Genomic DNA, 20277 nt, shown 5'->3' on the forward strand with positions numbered 1-20277 from the left:
CCCGGGCTCTGCTGCCCGCAGGGATGCTGGCACGGACACAGACACAGGGATGCTGCTGTGCCCCGCTCCCTTTATTGGGGTGCTCTCTTTGGCCTTTCTTTTCCTTTTTTATGTTTCCAGGTGGAACATCAGAGAATTTAGGATACAGGTGAGTGTGCCAGGGACACCCTCTGTGGTCTTCTCTTAAAAGTTGGAGTCCACATGTTTTGGAAGAAGATGAAGATTAAAAGTCTGCAGGTAAAGGTGGAAACAGGGGCTGTTCCCAACCCTGTGCAGAAACAGGGTTAGAAAGTGGCAGCAAATTGGCTGCTAAAATTTAAATAGAACCTGAACAAAGCCCCATAGTGATAAATATTCACAATGGCGAGGAAACAAAAGGAGGTGAGATGTTGGAATAGCATCTGAGTGGGAATGTGCGGAGAGGAAGTGATGAGGGGTTAACACGGGACCAAATAATTCCCAGGAAAATGGAGATGCTTGGTGTCCCCGAGCTGAGAGCAGGGATGTGTTAGCACACACAGGATTCCCTGCTCTGTTCTGGGGACAATCCAGGGAGCTGACGGCCTCAGTGCTGTTTTTCCATCCCAAAATCGCTGAAGGGAGCCGCCCCCCAAACACCCAGAGGTCTGGGCACTGTCCCCTTGCACCCCTGCAAAGGAAACCACAACTGGAAGCGGTGACCTGAGATGGCTTCCTGGGACGGGATCGCGAACCAGACATAAACACAGCCACGGCCACTGATTTATGGCCCTCGAATGCAAACATCCTCATTTTCCCAACGCACAGGCAAATTGGTTTCACACTCTCGCACCTGCCACATGCCTCCTGAGGAATATTTTGTGTTCCGTGGAATTTCTCACCTGTGGAGCTCCGCGGCGTTACCCAGCTGTGCCGGGCTGGATCCATTTCCCAAGATTTCTTGATTTTTCCAAGAGCTTCCCAAGCACCAGGCTTCCAATCCTCGGCTGTAGCCAAGGAACGTTCAAATCATTTTAGGGTTGCTTGGTGGGGCGTTTCCATCCTCTGGATGAGGGGCCCGCACTGCGGCCGTGGACTGTCAGTTTTGGGCTGCTCTTTTTAGGATCGTTTGCAGGTTTTTTTGCCGAACAAATGGCCCTCATTCCTTCGAGCCACCTATGAGCACCTCCAGGCAAAAGTTCTCTTACCTCCCCCAAGAGGGGAGTGGTTTCGGGTGGCGGCTGGGAGGAGGAATGATTGCAACACAAAAGAGCCGGGGAATATGGGAGGGAGAAGAAATTAATCTTACCTTGGGAATCTCGCTGATTCCGGCAGAAGTGAGCGGGGCTGGGCACACCTTGGCAAGGAGCGAGCCCTGACTCGGGCAGGCCGCTCTGGGCAAGGCAAGGAATCTGCCCCGTTGGGCTGGGAAGACTTTGAGGAACTCATTTTCCACCCGGTCACCGAGAAGCCGGAGCGGATTTGTCTTTTCAGCCCCGGATTTGTGTCCCCGATGCGCGGCCGCACCTGGCTGGGCGCTGCGCTCGTCCTTGGGGCGCAGCTCCGAGGTAAGGAAACCTGGCCTCACTTCTTCCCTCTTCTGATCCCTGAAATTATCCCTAAAGCAGAGGCTTTTCCCCAGTCCTTGCTGCGATTCTTTCCGCGCGGGGTTCGCTGGAAGTGGCACGAAATTGTTGAGTTTCTTCCCCAACAGGTTTGGGCGTATTCGAGCGAAGATCGCCGATCTCCTGCACTGATCTCCTCAGCTCGGGTTTCAATGTCTTTTTCTCTCCTGCCAGGAATCTGAACTTTACTCCCAGCCTTTTTTTTTTTTTTTTTTTTTTTCGCTACCTTTGTTCCTAAACAATCAGGAATTGTCCGGGAGCCCCGGCTTCAGATCCCTTTCACAGCAAAGGTTCCAGAGCGACACTTCACTTTTCAGTGGTTTATATCAAAACTCCTGGATTTTAAGAATAACACATCTTCCTTTCCCAAATGCATCAACACACGGATGTAATCTGCCTTGAAAAAAAGAAATATTTTGCTCTTATTTCTCGCTTAGTTATTTTCAAGGAGTTTAAAATGAAAAGATTTGGCACCGAATCCGTGTATGAGCAACGTGATCTCTGCCCATAAGGTTCTTCACGTGTGAATACCTTCAATGTTCTGGCATTCCATGTGTTTTTCTATTTGAGATAAGGAATTATTTGGAAGAAAGTATTTAGTGGTAAATTGCTTCCAAATACATCTTTATTATGAAGTTCACCCTAGACAACCCTAGATAAGCTGTATTTTTTTTTTTGCATGAATCACATGGGGGTGAGTTAACTTCCTGATGTGACAGGATATGGATATTTTCTATTTCCTTCACCAGCAAACCATTTTTCTTATTTTCCATTTTCCTCCTTTCTTTTCCTTGCTCTCCCTCTTGCTGCTTGTCCCTCTTTCACGGGAGCATCGAGTGAGAGATGCTCACTTATTTTCATAAAGCAGCAGCCATGGTGGTTGTGGGGATGATTCTTGGAAAAACAAATCCACATTTACCTTGAGGATTTCCTCTAGAATTCTTCAGTCCGAGTGAATTTACCTGCAGCTGCCCTGCTGGGCTATAAAGCCTCTAAAACTGGCTCTGGATTTATCAGTGAGAGCAGTTTCACCGTGGCGTGCACGAGGCAGAGTGGAAAGCGCATAAAGGGAAGTTCTAGCACGGGAAATAGCAAATATTGGGTGGGATTCGGTCCAGATTGGAAGGGTTTTTCTGAAGGAATCTGTAGGAATGTGCCTGAGACACTGCAATAATCTTGCCGGCGCAGATCAGGCTCCCAGGAGCAGATAAGGAGCAGTGATGAGCTCGCTGCAGACAGTGATTTTCCCTCTGTGCTTGCCCTGCAGCGCTGTGGCTGGCGGCAGCAGTGGAAGTTCACACCGCCAGCGAGGTGGTGGCCGTGAACGGCACCAACCAGAGGCTGAAATGCACCTTTTCCAGCAGCAACCCCGTGAGCCAGCAGCTGTCCGTGAGCTGGAACTTCCAGCCCGAGGACCTGAGCTCTCATGAGCTGGTGAGTGAGATCTCTGTGCTCCGTGCCACGGCTTCCCCCCTGCCCCAAGAGCCGCGGAGCAGAGAGTGGGTACGGACACACCCCAAACCCACAAGTCCATCTGGGGCTTCGTCACTCGTAGTGATTAATCCGAGTCCTGTTTATAGACCCTGCCTAAAAAACACTCTCGTGTTTAGTCTTGGGCGATCTGGGGTAAAATATTTGTAGCTTTATGAAGCTGGGTCTGCTGACACCACAGCGAAGCCCTGTACCCGACAAAACTTCAGGAATCTTCCAGGTCCCTTCCAGCACAGGCCATTCGATGTTTCTGTGATTTTTGTAGGTATTTTACTACCAGAAGGAGCCCTACAAGCCCCCCTCGGGAAGGTTTAAAGACCGAGTCACCTGGGATGGGAACATTGAGCGCAACGATGTTTCCATCATCATCTGGAACCTGCAGCCCAGTGACAACGGGACCTTCACGTGCCAGGTGACAAACTGGCCAGATGTCTATGGCACCATCGGGGAGGTGCGGCTCCGGGTTGTGCAGAAAGGTGAGAGGCCAAGGAACGCCCCCAGGGCTTGTGTGGATTTAACCAGAGTGTCCTTCTTCCACTTCTGGGAAAATTAGGGGAGAAAAGGGGGTGTAAGTAGAAAGCATGAGGGGGAAAAGACGAGCCTGAGGAAAGGTTTTATTTAGGATCCCAGCCTCGTTCCTCCTGTGTGTCCCTCTGCTTCATCCCTCTGTCTCTCTCCCCGCAGTGAGTTTCTCAGAAATCCATTTCCTGGTGGTGGCCATCGGCTCAGCCTCTGTGCTGATGATCATCGTGGTGACAGCCGTGATCATCTGTCGCCAGCGTCGCAGGAGAGCGCGAGACAAGAGGCTGGAGGGGTCAGACACTGAGGGGTGAGAACACGGAAGGGAGGGAGAGGCTCCTGGGAGAGCCTGAAGTAAACTTGGCAAGTTTATCTCCAAAGCCTTTCTGAATTATTGGCTTGGACCCTGCACGGAGCATCTGCAATGCAAAACTGCCAACCCAATTAGCGATAATTGGCTGTGTGCAGGCAGAGCAGAGCCCCAGGATGGACAAGCTCTGCAGTCCTCTTCTGATTCTTGCCCTTCTCAGCAGCTCCTCGTGCAGAGGATGCAGCTGCTGTGGTGGTGGAGGGCAGGTGACCACCCTGTCCCCTGAGCTGTGGTCACCACACGTGTGGCACACTCGCCATCCTACCTTGAGTGTGCTGTGTGTGACTCAGGACCTCCTGCTGCTCAGCCTGACACTGATCTGGGCTTTTTTTTCTCTTTTTTTCCCCCTCTCATTTTTATAACAGAAAAGAAAAGGAGAGCCTGAAGATGAGGGAAGAAAAGGAACCCATTCCATTGGAAGATTAAAGGTTTTTGCTGGTGTGCACAATGCAGGTACCCATCCAAACCTTCTCTAATGAATGCCTCGGTGTTTCTGTGGACTCTGCAAGACAGATTCCCTCGGGTATTTCCCTGCTATTCGCAGTCAGAAGTGAGGCCAGAGTCACACTTTGCTGTTGAGGATCCTTCAGAGACAGCTGAACAATCACAGCCTCTCAAATGTACAAGAGATTTCCCCACCCTGGTGTTGAGGAGCATTTGTAGGAAAGCCATTGTTGCTGCCTTCCAAGGCATTCCTGCTTTGTAGATAAAGAGGAATGAATTACTTCCCTTTTGTCAATTTTGAATCTGCTTTTTGATTACTTTAACCTTTATTGTTTTAAAATTGCAGCAGGAAGACTGGCACTGTTTCCATATTCACTGTCTTTGCTTGAACGTGTCAGCATAAATTTTACCCACAGCTTCTGAGGTCAACAGTTGCCTCTATTATTTTGGTTTTTGACAATAACCCTGAGTAATGGATGTTTGTTTTTCTTACAATCTTTCCTCTCAGGTGCTTCCAAAGCAGCTGGTGAAAGCTTGTAATTTGGGGTGTTAGAACAAAGCTGGATTACAGACGCCCCACGCTGCCAGTGTGGTTCCTCTGCTCAACCTGAAAGTCTTGCACGGAAAGAGGGTGAATTTACATGAGTTGTGAATTCCCTTCGGTGAAGCAAAGCAAGAGGATCTTGCCCCATGAACAAAGAACTTTCCTTCATCTCCTCACCTGCGAAATGTGAGCACGGCTTCTCTGGAAGATGAAAGTGCCCAGAGTGACTGAACGGAGGGCAGGGAGGTGTTTGAGCAGAGGCACTCTTGCACCTTAGAAACCACAACGTGCCTTTGTGTTGCCCTGCTTTTATTCCCTGAGAATCCTCCCTGACATCCTGGGAAGGAAGACTGAGCAGTGAGGCCTCAGCTGCTACAACAAACGTCCTTGGAATCCCTTTTCTACGTTAGATGGACAGTGTTAGAGCTGGGCAAGGTGTGCTGGTTGTTATTAGGGATAACATTCACCAGTCTGTGGTTTTTACAAACATCTCTTGCAGCTTTGGGGGAATTTGGGAGCTGAGGAGTTTTCTGCCTGGGTTCAGCAGCTCCTTCCTATTCCCATTCCCACTCTCACTATCCCAGTGCTCCCCTCTGTTCCCCAAAACTGGAACCCACGGGGCTCTACGGTGTCTAACCAGCCCCAAACCAAACCTGTTACAGTATTTACCCAGACCCAAATCAAAGTTTATTTGTAGAGTGTCTTTATGACTTTACAACCTGTGATGTGCCTGCCACACTCCCTGGCTGTTGTCTGCCTGTCTGCTTTCATTTTCACTCACTTGTGTTGTAAATAAAGGCACCTTGCTGAGAGCTGTGCTGGTGTGGAGGGGGGATGTGGCCTGGGAGCCCCTGACACGTCAAATGAGCAGATTTGCACTGTTTGTCCCCAAAATCGGGTTCGTTATCCGGTGTGCAACAAACCAATAATTAAATATTTCACAGAGATGTTGATTATTAATTCCAGAGGAGCCCAAGCCTGGGTGCTCGGTGGTGTCCCACAAATCCAGCACTTCCCACTGCACTTTTACCATTGTTATTTATGCACAGAAATTCAGACTAAACAACTTTCCAAGTACAGCCCCTCTCTAATGATGGGTTATTAATTCCCATATGAGTTATGTCACCCCAGCCAACTTCCATCCCTGCTTAGGGGCAGGCTCTTCACCTGGCCAGGCTCTTTTTGACCTGTAGCTGTAATTTTTTGATATCATAACCAAGCTGGTTCATCTCTAGGATATACAAACCTCAGGTGTTTTGCCCAGTTAGCAATGTACACACAGACACACGTCAACATCTTGATTTATTACACCCCTGAAACTTGTCACTTCCAGGCTGTCGTTGGCTAAGGGATGCAGCTGCTGCCTGTTCCCCTGATTAGATCTCTTTTTTATTTTTGCTCATTGCACTTGAAAAATCTACAAAGATCTAACAGCGAGGAACATCCTGATAATATAATTCCGACATAGTTCTCATTTTGTGGCAACACCAAAAAAAAAAAAAAAAAAAAAGAAAAGAAAAAAAAAAAGTGCAGGGGGAGGACTGGAGGACTGGCGGTGGCTGGAGCCGCTCGGGGCTGTGGGGACACCCGCGGTGGCCGCGCTGGAATTTTGGCTGGTTCCGGAGCCTTCAGGGCGGCCCAGGGGTGCCCAGGTGAACCCAGCCAGGCGCCGCGGCCATTTCGGAGCTGCCCCGCCCTCACCTGCGCCAGGTGAGCGCCATGTTCCGGGGCTGAGCCCGGCCGGGATGCGGCGCCGAGGGGCGGCCGGGGCCGGCGGCCGCTTCCTCCTCCTCCTCCTCCCGCGGGGGACTCTGCTGCTGCTGCTCGGTAACGGGGTGGGGTGGGACGGGATGGGATGGACGGGACGGGACCGGAGCCGCGGCGCCCGCGGTGTCCCGCGTGGGAACCGGGCCGGGAGCGCTCGGAATGTCCCGGGACAGTGGGAGTCTCGGGGAGGGCGGTCCGGAGGTGGGCGATGCTCTGGGGGAGAGGGGAAAGCTCGGGAAGAGCCCTCCAGGGAGCTCGGTGTCCCCGGAGATGTGCCGGGACGTGCCGGGACGGGGCTCGGGAATCGCGGCCGCGCACACAGCAAACGAGAACCGAGAGCGCTCGGCGCTGTGCGGACACTTCTGACCCGGCGCGTGTGAAACTGAGGCCAGAAAAGCAGAGCAGAATTGCTTTGAAGTGCCTCAAGCTGATCCTTTCCAATCCGTCAGGGACTGAACTGATTCCCTTTCTCAGCTCTTTGTCTCCGCGGCGAAATATCTGTGGTGGAACTGCCCAGGTGCTTTATTTGGAGCCGGTTCCAGGTCAGGGAAGTTTTCTGCTTTCCTGCGAGTTTCAGTGCTGGGGAGGGAGTCACTGCTTTAGTATTTGAATTTTGGCTGACCTGCACGTGTCTCGTTATTTTGGGGAAAATTTTGCACCTCACAGGTAACAAGAAATGAATCCCTGCCTTTTGTGCCTGTTCCATCAGGTGTCTGCAATGCTCTTTCCCTGGAAATTAAAGCCAGTCCTAAAGTCCAAGCTTATGTGGGTGAGCACGTGCTGCTGAAATGCTCCTTCAAATCCAGCTCCCCCATCACGGAGAACCTGCTGGTGGACTGGACCTACCGTCCCCTCACTGGGGGCCAGATGGAGAGAGTAGGTGGAGCAGGGCTGGGCCTCTTTTCATGCTGAAAATCTGAATTTTCTATTTGCTTTGCTGGGCTGCTGCCTCACTTTGCAGTTTGGGAGTCTCGTCTTTGCGTTCTTCCCCCTGTAAAATTCCTTTGGTGTTCTCTGGGTGAAAAAAATATTCTAGGTAAATACAAAATAGCATAATAATGATAAAGTAGATAAACCTGGGGGTTTGTCACAAGTGCTGCATTGTGCAGTGCACAGAATGACTGTGAAGATTCAGTTGGTAGCTTTATTTCTCTTAAATAGGAAATACTTTTCCCGACTGTTTAATGTGCCATTATTCCTTTAGTTTTGCAATGCAAAAAACAGTTCACTCTGCTTTCTTGGATGAGTGTTTTATTGCCAGAATCATTGCCTTTCCCTCCTTGCAGGTTTTTCATTACCAGTCCATCCCATACCCCACAGCAGCAGGGAAGTTCAAAGACAGGATATCCTGGGCTGGGAATGTTGCCAATGGTGATGCCTCCATCGCTATCCAAAATCCAGCTCTCAGTGACAACGGGACTTTCATCTGCAGCGTGAAGAACCCTCCAGACGTTTATCACAACCTTCCCCAGACAGTGCTGCTGGTTACAGAGCGGGGTAAGGTTCCCTGCCCACACTTTGACCTCACCAGAATTGCTCTGCAGGATTTTGGAATTCTGAGCATCACGTGGGAAATGCTCCCTGGAGTTCCACGCTGGAGTTTCAGCAGAGGTTGCCTCAGCCCTGCTCTCTGAGCTCAGTACTTTGAGAACTCCTGAATTGATTTGGGACAGGGGGAGCTGTGGTGATAACAGGAATCAAAAGCGTCCCTTTGTTCAGAAGTTTCAGCCCCCGCAAATTGCAGCAGAACAAGTTAAACATTGAGAAAACGCTGGCCTAAAAATAATCCCCACATCACAAGCGCTGATTGTCAGTAATAATTTCCTCATCTGCCCTGCGTGCCAGCCCTGCCCCAAATTCCCAGCTCAGCCGTGCTGATAGAACTGTGTCGTGCCCTGCCTGCCTCTGCAGCTCCCTCCTTCTCAGCCTGCCTGGGCTGGGTGTGGGGACAGGAGAGCCCTGCAGGTGTGGGGACAGGAGCCCCACAGGTTTGGGGACTTCAGGTTAGGGGACAGGAGCCCCACAGATTCGGGAACTGCAGCCCCACAGATTTGAGGACCACAGGTTTGGGGACAGAACCCCCACAGGTTTGGGGACCGCAGATTTGGGGACAGGCTGTTTCCAGTCTGCCAGCCCTGTGTCCCATGTGGAAGGGCCGCCAAGCTGTGCCCTGGCTGAGCCTTTGTCGCAGGGGCTCAGCCAAGCCTTGTGTCCCTGTGTTTCAGGCCTCACCTTCCAGCTGAGCTCAGCAGCCCTGCTGTCCCTCCTGGTGTTCCTGCCTTCCCTCCTCGTGGTCATTCTGCTGCTGGTGAGGATGGGGAGGAAATTCCGGGTGCTGAAGGAGAAAGGGAAGTGTGGCTACAAGAAATCCTCCATCGAAGTGTCTGATGAGTAAGTCCTGGCTGCAGGCTGGAGCCTGTATTTCCACTTTGGGGTGTTGGCACAGGCACAAGGGATGATTTCCCCATTGTCCTTCAGCCCAAACTGCAGTTCAGTCACTGGTATCTGCTGCTCACCCAGCAGGCACAAAGCTTTGGGAAATCCCTGTGCTGGAGCACAAACCAAGTGCTGCACATTTCCTTTTTTCTGTCATTCACGTGAGGAACGCCATGGAACTGAAGCAGTTTAGGCTCAGACACGTTTCACTCCTGTAATGAGGTTTATTTGAGCCTGAGTCAGCAGGATGTTTTGTGCATGTGAGCTTTGTGTGCTGCATTTTGGGGTGAAGTCCCCAAAACAGCAAAATAAACCCAACTCTGCTACCTGAGCAGAGATGCCAGGTACTGAAAGAGCCTTGGAGCCTGAACTCCCTTCTGCTCAATTCCGTGAAAAATGACTTTTTTTTAAACCACAGTCTTTGAATGTTTCCATTGGTCGATAAGATTTGCCAGTCAAAAAGCAACTTTTTTTTTTAATCTTTGTGAAGTGCCACCTTCAAAATGAGGCATCTGGCAGCTTTCAGTTCTTTTGGCTTTGCTGTGCAGACTTAAAGGCTTTTCCTCACTATGAAAAATCCTTCAGCTCCATGTGGTATAACCAGAATTCACAGTCCAGAGGAGGTACTGGGATGTCTGGGGGGAAAAGCCCAAGCTGATGCTGTGCTTTCCCTGCAGACCCGAGCACACAGACAGAGCTGGCTGCGGGGGGAAAATCAAGGAGTGGTGCCTGAACTGTGTGGTAAGTGAAAGTTGGCATTTTTACAGCGGATTTGCCAACTTGGGTGCTCAAAGAAGGTGCAAAGAGCAGCAGGCAGAGTGTCCTAACACCTCTGGGTGTCCAAGGTGTGTCCCCAAGGCTCCTCGGGGCTGCCCAGCTGTGGGGAGTGAGAGCTGCTGGCTGAACTGGTGGGGGAGCTGCCATGAGATCCATCAAACTGATTTTTCACTGGACCTGATTGGAACCAAAGCTGGCATTTTAAGATGACAAAGCAGTGTTGAAGTTGCTGCTGCGGGGTTTCTTTAGGGCTCCACGTGAGCAGTTTGGGGCTGGCAGTGACCCCTCAGCCCTCTGTGTTTTTGCAGAGGTGGTGGTGCAGCTCTTCCTCCTTTTACCTCGTTCTCATCAGGAAAGGACATTGCTAAACCCTCGCGGTTGCTTTGTTTGTTTGTTTGTTTCTGCTTTTTTGTTTGTGGTGCTCTCTGAAGCGGTGGTTGCCTTCTAATTCTGCTGCTTCCCTTCCCACCCCAGCAGCAGCTCCTGTTAATCAGGTGCTCCCGAGTGCCTTTGCCCTGGTTTTGTGTGAGTCGTGTGTGCTGGAATCGCCACCACATTCCAGAGTAATGCCTCCATTCGAGAGGGCTTTCATTCTTTCAGTGTCCTACAGAGCACATTCACCCTAGGGCACCTTTGCCTCTCATGCACGAAGTCAGGACGTGAGTTAAGGAGGATTTAAATAAATATGTGTTGCTTGATTCACTCTCCTAATGCCAGTGATTTAAAATGTCCTAAATGCCCAAGCCTTCAGACAGGCGTGTGCTGATGGTTTCTATTAGATACAGGATGAAAAGCAGGCAATTACGTAAGTTGTACATAAAATATTTACAGTTCTGCGTTAGACACAGCAGGCACGGAGCTGCAGGGTTGGGAAGGAGGTTTTGGAGAGGTGAGGGAAATGCCTTGTACCAAAGGCAGAGCTGCCTTGGGAGGTGCAAGGGCTGCTCCAGGTGACGTTCTGGGAATCAGGGAGGTGCCAGGAGGAGAGGTGGGAAAGGATGGAGCCCCAGTTTGGTGAGGAAATGCTGTCAGGACATGGCAGATCTTAAAAGTTGGGAAAATGTCCTCCTCTCCTTTGCGAGGAGTCAAACTGGAATGATAAAATCCTGCTGCTTTCATGTAGAGTGTTTTGTCAGGTTTGATCCTTTGCTGTCTGATCCTGAAATATTTATCAGATCAACTCTCTGAGGACGCTGCCCTCTAACGAGTTGGCATTTTTGAGGTTTCTCTAATGTGCTTTCCCATGCTTCCTATGTGACCAAGCAATTAAAATTGCAAAGCCAATGGAAAATCACTTTAGACTCGAGATGTCTGGAGTGTCAGTGAGAGTCCCCTTGCAGAGCTGAGGTTTTTGGGTGAGCTCCCAGCTCAGAGCTGCAGAGCTGCTGGTGGGGACACCATCAAAGGAGTGCTGTGGTCACAGCAACCACGGGGTTCTGAAGGTGTTTGTTAGGCTGAAAAGAAATAATTTGTGCTGCTCAGGGTTGTCTGTGCACTTTCTGCTTCATCTTTAGCTGCTGCTTCTCTTAAAACACATTTCGTGTGTGGGTTAGAGCATGGTAATTGTGTCTGGGAGAAGTCAAAGAGATGTAATATTTATATTTATAGTTATATTTTACTTATATTTGCAAGTATATTTTTGTAAGTTCCTGGCTTTGCAAGTCCCTGGCTTGCTCCAGCACAGCAGCATTTTTAGGCTCTTGCCAGAAGCCCAGCCAGGCTCAGCATTTGGCTGAGCCCATGACTTGATTAATTTCTTCACACATAATCTCAGTTTCTCTCCGTGTTCCCTCTTTAGGACACGGATGAGGAAGACCCATACTGATGGAAGACGAAGCTGTGGAAAAAGACTAAAAAGACCAAAAAAATCGTGGTTAGATCCTTCCAGAGGCTGCTGGGTAACCAGTGCAGATTGAAGGACGTGCCCTGCTCTCGGTGGATTGGGAGAATAATGCTGATGGGATAACTCACTTCTATTTAAGCACAATATAACGATTTTCTAAAAATCTTTCTTATTTATTGGGGAAAAGAAAATCTCTTGCCCTCAGATCTGCAGGGCCTCCAGAAGCCTCAGTGCCTACAGTGCCAATGTGCCTTGGTTTTCCTGCAAATTGGTTTGGTTTATTGGTGACATCCCTCTTTTCTGAGCCCTGGAAATCCAACTTTTTTGAAGGAAAGGCTGCTCCAGCTCTCTGGACACTGACAAGGTTTTTTTCTCAGGTTTTTTGGAGCATACTGACTCACACCAATTTGATGAAGTGATATCTGGCATCTTCTGTCTTGGAGTGAAGAGAACCTACTGCTTTTGAAGTATTTTTTAATTCAGCTGCATCACTGGGTACCTCTCCTTCTGCTTGTAGAAGTGAAGCCCAATTCATAGAAAACAATTTTTTTCTTTTTTTTTCTTTTTTTTTTAAATCAGAAATATAAATGGGGACTCTGTTTCTGGGGACACACAACCCCATCTACCTCAGCCATGGACTCAAGCACTGCCCAAAGGAATGTTCTGTTTGCAGTAGTTGTTTTCTTCCTCCTTCTAGGACCCATTTTAAGGAAATGGTTAATTGTGCAGCATTACTTCTCCTCAATGAAGGGTATTTCCTCTTTCAACAGCCTTATCAGACAATGAATAACAGTGGAATTAATCCACTCAATCCCTAAAAAGCTGCTTTCTTTCTGTATCAGTAAAATATTCTCCTTTTACCGATGTGCTCCAGGTTTACTGTTGATTTTGCTGTGCAATTACCAATAAATTGCATAATTCCATTCTGGACAGTGGGTCTCTTTATTTGGTTGAACTCATAAAACTGCCATCCTGAGGTGTAAAAATTTGCATGTGATGATGGGTAAAGGTTTTTAGGGAGCAGATTTAACCCAGAGGGAACAGGTAGCAGGTCCCCCTTCAGCATCTCTGCTGGCTGCAGCTTTCAGATGTGGGGAAGCTCTCACTGAGAAGTAGGTCAGCTGCAGATCTGTTCCTCCAGATAAATACATTTTTCTCCTGTCTGCTGTTTAAAATGCTTGTGCTGCCTGGTGATACAACATCCCTGTCAGCCAAAACTTTCCTGGGAAAGGCTGGTGGTGGGATCATGCAGCCTGGGGGAAGTGACTTTGCTGTTCCACTCTCAGCACACACCACGACTTCCCCTGGGGAGCCAAAAGCTCTTTTTTTGCTGCAAAATGCTGAATTTCAGCTCTGGCTCCTTGGCCATGCTGGATCCTGGGCAAATAATCCTGGTGTGAAGCTGAGCTGCCACCTTGGAGCTGTGAGTGGTGCTGAGCTTTCTCTTCCTCTTCCGCCCACATGGAAATTTCTTGGTGCACCATGAAAAACCCCCTGAGACTGGGATGGAGAAGAGGGGGAGGCAGGGATGGAGAACAGGAGCTGCTCTGGTGTTTCGAGGAAAGAGGAAGGGTGAAAATGGTCTTTCAGCATGGCAGGGGGGTTGCACCAGAGGAAGAGCAGTGGCTGGTGTGTGTTTCACAGAGGCAGCTGCCCAGGCTGTGCCAGGCAGGTTCAGGGGCCCTGGCAGCACTAGGGGAAGGCACAGCCACGTCACTCAGTGCTGCTGCTGCCTCACTGGAACAGGAGCCAGGGTGCAGCAGGGACAGCTCTCTAAGCAGCTCTGATCCCCAAAACCAAAGCAGGAGGGAGCATGGGGTGCGTGCCAGGAGTCTCTGTGTGCTGGACTGGTCACTGTGACTGGTCAGGCCAGTTCCTCACGCTGGCCTGTGCCCAGCTCACCCCTGTGAGATCCCTGCCGAGGCTGCCCCATCGCCCCTCTCGTTTCTGCAGCTGCTTTCGTCTCCCGGTTGTACATCACAATTTCTTGTTCTGCTTTCTCTTGCGTGTGAAAGTGACCATAGGCAGAGGCAGCCTGAGAGAAGGAACCAGGCTTGCATATGCAGCCTCGACATGATTTAGCAACAGATTCACATCTGAGTCAGTTGCTGAAGAATCCTTCGTGCAGGACAGACTGACTTCTCCAGGCCACACCAGGTGAGCATTTTTTGCTGTAATATTTATTTCTGGATGTTTTTTTTCATTTGTTTTTCCTGAGAAGAGAGCCAGGGGAGCAGCAGTGCTGGTGGCTCATGTGCAGAAGCAGGGAAATGTGAAGGCCATGCAGTGTCTTTGCCCCTTTTCCTCCCATCTGTTTGGGAAAGGCAATTTGGATGTGTCAGCACTGGCACACACAGAACAGCCTGGTGAGTGGGTGCTGGCTCCAGCTGGTGCCTCCCAGCACCCTCTCACTGCTGTGTGTCACAGGGAGAGACCCTGAAAAAAATGTGTTCCCAGCCAGGACCTGAAATCCTGCTCGAAACCAGGGATATAAATCCAGCAAGGACAAAAAAAAAAAAAAGGCTGAGCTTTTAGAGATTCTGGGTATAGAAATCTCAGCTTTCTGCACTCAAACAGGACAGGTTTGTGAGCTGGCTGCTGTTTTGGCTGCTGCACGGGGGTGGTCCTGGGAGGGTGCAGCTCTGCAGGTTCTGGCAGTGTCTCTGGGAGAGCAGGGTGCTGTGCTTGCTGCCCTGAGCTGTGCTGGCCCTGGGGCTGAGCAGGAGTCGTGTTTGTAGGTCGGGTGTGCAGCAAAGTGTGTCACGGCAGAGTTGCACAGAGCACAGCAAACCACACAAAAACCTAGCCCCAGAGGGGTCCTGCTTTGAGAGGCAGATGGCAGAGAGTTCCAGAAGGTTTGCTGCCACTTCCCAGGGTATTTTGTTTGTGGAAAGACAGGGTGATGAAGGTACAAAGTGATTTTCTCAGATTTTCTGATCCAAGGGTTCCCAGCTGCTGATTTTGAGCCTGGAATCCCTGTCTGAGGCTGACCCAGAGAGTCTCTCACTTGCACAGTGGAGCTGAAAGAGAGGAGCCACCAAAATGCCAGAGATGATTCAGCTCCTGCCGTTCTATTTCTCTTTCATTTCAGCAGTATTGGAAAATAAGTGCTGGCCAGGGCAGCTTCCATTCCAGCCTCACGTGAGGGTCCTCTGGGCAGGAGAGCTGCTCTCAGTAACTATTTACCCCAAAATGAATTAGAATCATGGAAGAGGGACAGGGCAGCAGGATGCTGACTCTTGCCTTCCTTTGGACTCTAGCTGGCACCTTCCTGGTGGTGACAGCCAGTCCTTCCATGGGCTGCAAGATAAATCTGTGAAAGGATTTTCATATCTGGAAAATATCCATCCTTTTGTATGCAGAAGGGAGAGGTCAGCTTTATTCTGAGGGATGTGGAGCAGGTCAAGCTAATCCAGAGACCAGATGAGGCACTGCTCCAGCAGAACCTCTCACCATGTGCAGCACCCAGGGGCGAGGATTTAGATCTGGAGTACGGGGGGGGGGGGTCTGTGTTTTAGCACCAAACTTCTCTGATTCTGTCAAATTAAAAACATCTGATTGCTTTGGGAGCAGAGCCAACACCTGCAGACATTTTGGCTCAGATGTCAGAGGCTCGACCCCCAAACCACCGGAAAGATCGTGACTTAGGTGAAAAAAAAATGGGGTTCAAATTTAGCCCTCTCCCCCACGCTTTCTCTTCCTTTCCAGCCTCAGATGTCAGAGACTCGACCCCCAAACCAGTGGAAAGATTCGGGGGAAACACAAAGGGGCTCAGTCTTTCCTCTGGCCTTGAGCGGGCTGCCAGTCCTTGGTGTCCTGCCTCAGGGGACACTGGAGCCCGTGTCACCTCTGCTGTTCTTTTCAGATGGAGATGAAGATGTTGCTGAGCCTGACCCTGCTGCTGACATGGCTGGGTAAGCTCCAAGTTTTATTCCCCTTTGCTTTCCTCCCATCGGTGTCTCTGCTCCTGTGAGAAGCCCGTGGAGCTGCTCCTCTCCTGGGTGCCAGTCCCTCCTCTGGCCCTGGTGTGCTGCATCTCCCCTTCCTGCACATCTCCCCAATGTACAGGCTGCACTGGCATCCCTGAATGTGTCTTGTATTCAGGCTCCAAGGCTTTGAACGAAGCAGAACTGCTTCACCAAGTCTAAATACAGGGAGAGGTTTCCAAGGTATTGATTTTGGCTCTGCTCGAGGCAGGCAGCTCCCTTGGTCTTCTCTGCTGGCAAATATTTGTCATTTCCAGCTCTTCAGCTGGTCAAGACCAACAGAACTTGTTTGGGAAGCTGCAGCACTTTGCATTCATTATTCACAGGGTTCCAAACAAACACTTGGTGCTTGGCCAGGGCCCAGCCCTGGGTGGTTGTGGACAGGCTGAGCAGAGTGGCTCGGCCGTGAGGACTAGCCTACCTGTCTGAGCAGCTCCCGGCTGAATCAGCTCAGCAAACAGCAGCCAGAGCCTCAGCGTCCCTGGCAGTGCCACTGCAGGCTGAGGCAGATGGGGGTGATGAGCATTCCGTGATGTTTTCTGCCCACTCTTTTCAGAGAATCTTTTAGTTCAGAGAACCTTTAACCCCCTTCCTGCCCCACACACCACAGCCCAGCGAGCCGGCAGCTGCTTCGTGCAGGTTGTCAGCTCTGTGCTCTTTGATGTTCCCCTGCTTTGCTTTTTTTCCCCACTGTCCAGCTTCTCTAGAAACCCCAAGCTGTGGTTATGTGGCCAGACGAGTACAAGCCCAAGTCTGGAGCCTATGAGCAAAGGGGAAGGAAGGCAAATGGGCAGTGAGGGAGGAACTGAAATTCGTGTCAAGCTCTTGAATTGCCCCTGGCCTGGTACAGATGAGTGCAGCACAGGTTCTCCCAGCCAGTGAGTCACAGGCACAGCCCTGCAGGAGCTGCAGGCTTTGGCTCCGAGGCGTGGAGGGCAGGGGTTGTGCTTCCCAAGTCCCCTTCGGCTGGATCACACGGCAGCAGCCCTTGGTGTGGCGGCGGGAGGATGTGCTGCCCCACATCCCGGGCACGCCACGAGCAGGGCTCAGGCACCGGTCAGGGCCGTGAGCCCCAGGCTTCCCTGGAGAGGACACAGCGATGGGGACAGGCAGGCTGGTCCTGGCCGTCCTCCCTGGGCTCATCCTGCTGTCCCTGTCCCCAGCAGAGCGATGCAGTTGGGCTGCGGGGGTGTTCATGGAGCCCCAGCTCCGAGCTAGGGCTGGCGACTCCGTGCTGCTGCGGTGCCTCTTCCTAGACCCCGAGAGCAGGGGAGGGACCCTGCACAAAGTGGACTGGATGCACAAGGGAGCGGCTGGCACTCAGGTGGGTCGCGACAGGGGTGGCAGGGGAGGGGACACGGAGCTGGTGACAGGGGAGGGAGGGTGAGGCAGCCCTGGAGAGGCTCTGGGGAAGCAGCCATGGAGAGGCTCTGGGGAAGCCCACCCGCCTGTGGCCAGGCCATGAGGAGAGGAAGTTTCCATGAGAGGAAGAAGGGTCCCCGTGCGGGGGCAGGACCCGCAGCCCCGCTGCTCTGGGTGCTGCATCCTGAGACAGCCGGGCTCTGTGCGAGGAGAACGACCCACGGGACAGGGAGAGGCTGTGAACTGAGAGCTCTTGAGGAGGGACAGGCACCTGACATCCTCCACCTGACATCCTTCTGTGCCCTGGCAGGAGGAGATGGTCTTTTATTACTACAGCAACCACGGGGTCCCCGTGGGCCGTTTCAAGAGCCGGGTGCAGTGGCAGGGGGACGTGTCCCGCCGGGACGGCTCCATCAAGCTGCACGACCTGCGGCTCAACGACAGCGGCACCTACGAGTGCGAGCTGCGGCTGCTGGAGGACAGCAGCATCTTCAAGAGCCAGACGGAGCTGCTGGTCAGCTCGGAGCCCAGAGGTGCGTGCCCTGCGCCCGCAGCATCCCCCGCGGCTCTGCGGGTCCCCGCGGTGCCATCATCCCCCGCTGCCTTGATGTGTCCCCCGCAGGACGAGAAGCAGCGGGTCTCGAGGATGCTGCGCCCCCGAGAGACTCCGGGTTGTGGCCGGCCGTGGTGGGCTGTGGCTGCGTGGCCGTGGTGGTGGCGTTCCTGGCCGGGCTGTGCGTGAGGAAGAGGTACCAGGGCTGGTTCTGGGTTCACAGGGGTGAGGGAAAAACTCCCTGCAACCCTCCTGCGCTGCTGTGCCAGGTGCTGTGCCCTGGTGGTCTCAGGTGTGAGGGTTCAGCCCCTCAGGTGTGGGGTGCAGCCTCCTGCTGCCATCTAGTGTCACCCTGACCCGGCCGGTGTCCCCTCGGCTCCCAAAGCTCCTGGGCTGTGCCTATCCCTATGTGCAAAGGGGTGTCAGTGTCCCGGGAGAGGGAGAGGGGACAGGAGGAGCGAGTGATGCTTCCCCCGGAGGTGACACTGCTGCCGCTGCCTTCCCTCAAGGTTTTCAAACATCACAGCCCTGGAGAAGATGGGGAAGAGCAGCAGCAAGAGCAAAGCAGAGGTGAGAGCTGGGGCTGCAGGGGTCGCTGGGGTTGGGTGTTGGGCTCAGGGCTGGGGAGGCCGAGGGAGGGGATCCCACACTGCAGGCACGAGGGGCCACTTGCTGGCCAGCCCCAGCCATGGCTCTTGGTGCTTGCCCCGTGACTGGGCTCAGGCAGCCTCTGTGTGTTTGGGGGCTGCTCGGTTCCAAACACCCTGATCCACCCCTCGCAGGAAGCGATTTACTCCTCAATTCCTGGAGCTGAGGTACCCAAGGCTGAGCAGGAAGCGAAGAAGAAGAGGAGAGCTGAGGACACGTACATAACCATGGTGAGGAGCTGCAACAGGCTTGGTGGGACCCCCACATCACTCACCCCCTCACCGGGGTCATGGCATCCAGGGTCTCGCTCCCTGTGCCAGACCCAGCATCCCGTGCCTCCTGCCCTCTCCAGACACGCCCTGGTCCCCTGGTGAGGCTCACACCCTGTCCCTTGCTCCCTGCAGCACCCATCTCACTGCCGGGACAACGGTGTCTACGTGGAGCTGGCCAAGAGGGCAATCCCAACAGAATGGATGGCAGAGGGGACACAGGGGGATGCACAGAGCCAGGAGCCCCACAGCAGACCAGAGGAGGCACTTCCCCGGCCTCCAGAGTGGCAGAAATAGCTGTGCTGTGGCACGGCAGCCCCTTGTCCGGGTGCGTCCAAGACACCTTTGTCCCTCTGAGGACTGAGAGCCGGTGACATCTCACTCCGTGCCCTGTGCCAGGGCACTGCTGGGGCACTGCTGGGGCACAGCCCACCCCAGCTGTCTGCAGGGGACCAGGGGACATCTGTCCCTCTGGTTCTTGCCCCCTGGACTCTGGAGAGAGTGGGCACAGCCTCACGCTCCAGCTTTGATCCTGGTCCAGGATAAGGATCTCCAGGGGGGGAGATGCAGTGAGAGCCATCACGGTATTTTTCTGTAGATAATAAAACTCAGGGAGTCTTCCCTGGTGCTGTCTTCATTTCACCTCCTGCCTAAGCATGTGATGTCCAAGTGTTCCAAAATCTTCCTGGCCCTGGGATCCCCTGAACCCACGGGCAGCCTCACAAAGGGCACCCGCCAGCCCCGCTGGCTCCGGGCGGGACCAAAGCCAAACGGGACAAAAAGGGGAAGCAGGATGGGGACTGAGGGGAGCAGGACAGAGCCCGCGGGCAGTGGGGACCCCCAGGTGTGTCCCCTAGCCATGTGTGAGCAGCCAGCCGGGTGATGGGCAGCTCTGGCCGGCGGGAGCCCGGCCACCCCTCCCGGGGCCCCGCCGCAGCGCCTGGGCGGGGGCTGGCGCTGCTCCCGCTCTATCTCCGGGTGCCGGGCGCTATCTCGGGTGCCGGGCGCTATCTATAGATGTTTGACACCTCCAGGTGCGGAGGGAGCCGGGACCCTCCACCTCCCACCGCTGCCGGCACACTGCAGCGCCGCGCTGCGCTCCTTGGTTCTCGTTGACACCCTGCTCTCTTTTCCCGCAGGCAGCCGAGGGATGCGATTTAGGAGGAACCAGCCCCCGGAGCAGGATTTGGGGGGCCGGGGGGTGCCACAGGGCCTTTGTAGGGTCGTGGCAGGCGTAGCAGCAGAGCAGAGCGGGTTTTGTCTGCCCAGGGCGGGTGGAAAAGCGCTGTGCGTGCAGTGAGTGTTTGCTGAGCAGAGTTGTTGGGACGCTCCCGTGCCTTCTCTCCCGGCTGTCCTGCTTCCCCTCCTGGCCCTGGTCAGGCAGCAGAGCCCCTCTGCATCCCTGCTGCCTCCCCCGGGCTCTGCTGCACAGGAACCAAGGCGTGCCTGCTTCTGGGGCATCCCTCGCCTCTCTCCATCCTCACCACAGGACAGTGATTCTGTCCCAGCAAACGCCACCACCCCGTGTCCTGGAGCCTGAGCAGCTCTGTCACCGCCTCTCTGCTCTCCAGGAGATCATGCCTTGTTTTTCCTGCACTCATCTCTGCAGCTGGAACTCAGGTTTGGAGCCCAGGGCCCAAAGGCTTCCTTGCCCGATGGTTCCAAGGGGACCAAAGACTTTCTCC

At 53.0% G+C, this 20277-nt stretch overlaps 3 protein-coding genes across 6 annotated transcripts; all 3 read left to right on the top strand.

Annotated features, from left to right (window-relative positions):
• The first annotated feature begins 1092 nt into the window (after positions 1 to 1092).
• Positions 1093 to 5763, top strand: LOC106858158 (myelin protein zero-like protein 2). The gene is made up of 6 exons (XM_014884663.2): positions 1093 to 1526; positions 2851 to 3017; positions 3340 to 3550; positions 3759 to 3903; positions 4329 to 4416; positions 4916 to 5763. Exons 1-5 carry the CDS (start codon positions 1472 to 1474, stop codon positions 4387 to 4389), a joined length of 639 nt encoding a protein of 212 aa, XP_014740149.2. The 5' UTR covers positions 1093 to 1471; the 3' UTR covers positions 4390 to 4416; positions 4916 to 5763.
• Positions 5764 to 6696: 933 nt separating this feature from the next.
• On the top strand, positions 6697 to 12691 carry MPZL3 (myelin protein zero like 3). The gene is made up of 6 exons (XM_014884630.2): positions 6697 to 6778; positions 7428 to 7594; positions 8005 to 8215; positions 8944 to 9109; positions 9832 to 9895; positions 11730 to 12691. Exons 1-6 carry the CDS (start codon positions 6697 to 6699, stop codon positions 11754 to 11756), a joined length of 717 nt encoding a protein of 238 aa, XP_014740116.1. The 3' UTR covers positions 11757 to 12691.
• Positions 12692 to 13632: 941 nt separating this feature from the next.
• On the top strand, positions 13633 to 19234 carry LOC106858156 (uncharacterized). 4 transcript variants are annotated; one of them, XM_088177880.1, is made up of 8 exons: positions 13633 to 13931; positions 15640 to 15688; positions 16924 to 17084; positions 17433 to 17655; positions 17745 to 17871; positions 18185 to 18245; positions 18458 to 18553; positions 18728 to 19234. In XM_088177880.1, the coding sequence occupies exons 2-8, from the start codon at positions 15640 to 15642 to the stop codon at positions 18887 to 18889; spliced, it is 879 nt and encodes a 292-aa protein (XP_088034006.1). In that variant the 5' UTR covers positions 13633 to 13931; the 3' UTR covers positions 18890 to 19234. The 4 variants fall into 4 exon arrangements, with proteins under 4 accessions (XP_088034006.1, XP_014740147.2, XP_088034007.1 ...); XM_014884661.2 differs by having other exon boundaries at positions 13780 to 13931; positions 16927 to 17084; XM_088177881.1 differs by lacking the exon at positions 13633 to 13931 and having other exon boundaries at positions 15541 to 15688.
• The last annotated feature ends 1043 nt before the right edge of the window (positions 19235 to 20277 follow it).

Source organism: Sturnus vulgaris, chromosome 23, assembly GCF_052056855.1.
Source record: "Sturnus vulgaris isolate bStuVul1 chromosome 23, bStuVul1.hap1, whole genome shotgun sequence".
Classification (NCBI taxonomy): domain Eukaryota; kingdom Metazoa; phylum Chordata; class Aves; order Passeriformes; family Sturnidae; genus Sturnus; species Sturnus vulgaris.

Excerpts from the sequence above, each read along its gene's own strand:
- LOC106858158 (XM_014884663.2), top strand. The coding sequence starts at position 1,472 with ATGCGCGGCCGCACCTGGCTGGGCGCTGCGCTCGTCCTTGGGGCGCAG. Across the intron at positions 3,018-3,339 it reads ACCTGAGCTCTCATGAGCTG|GTATTTTACTACCAGAAGGA; the intron begins GTGAGTGAGATC and ends TGATTTTTGTAG. Across the intron at positions 3,551-3,758 it reads GCTCCGGGTTGTGCAGAAAG|TGAGTTTCTCAGAAATCCAT; the intron begins GTGAGAGGCCAA and ends CTCTCCCCGCAG.
- MPZL3 (XM_014884630.2), top strand. The coding sequence starts at position 6,697 with ATGCGGCGCCGAGGGGCGGCCGGGGCCGGCGGCCGCTTCCTCCTCCTC. Across the intron at positions 9,110-9,831 it reads TCCATCGAAGTGTCTGATGA|ACCCGAGCACACAGACAGAG; the intron begins GTAAGTCCTGGC and ends CTTTCCCTGCAG. Across the intron at positions 9,896-11,729 it reads AGTGGTGCCTGAACTGTGTG|GACACGGATGAGGAAGACCC; the intron begins GTAAGTGAAAGT and ends TTCCCTCTTTAG.
- LOC106858156 (XM_014884660.2), top strand. The coding sequence starts at position 16,860 with ATGGGGACAGGCAGGCTGGTCCTGGCCGTCCTCCCTGGGCTCATCCTG. Across the intron at positions 17,085-17,432 it reads AGGGAGCGGCTGGCACTCAG|GAGGAGATGGTCTTTTATTA; the intron begins GTGGGTCGCGAC and ends GTGCCCTGGCAG. Across the intron at positions 18,554-18,727 it reads AGGACACGTACATAACCATG|CACCCATCTCACTGCCGGGA; the intron begins GTGAGGAGCTGC and ends TGCTCCCTGCAG.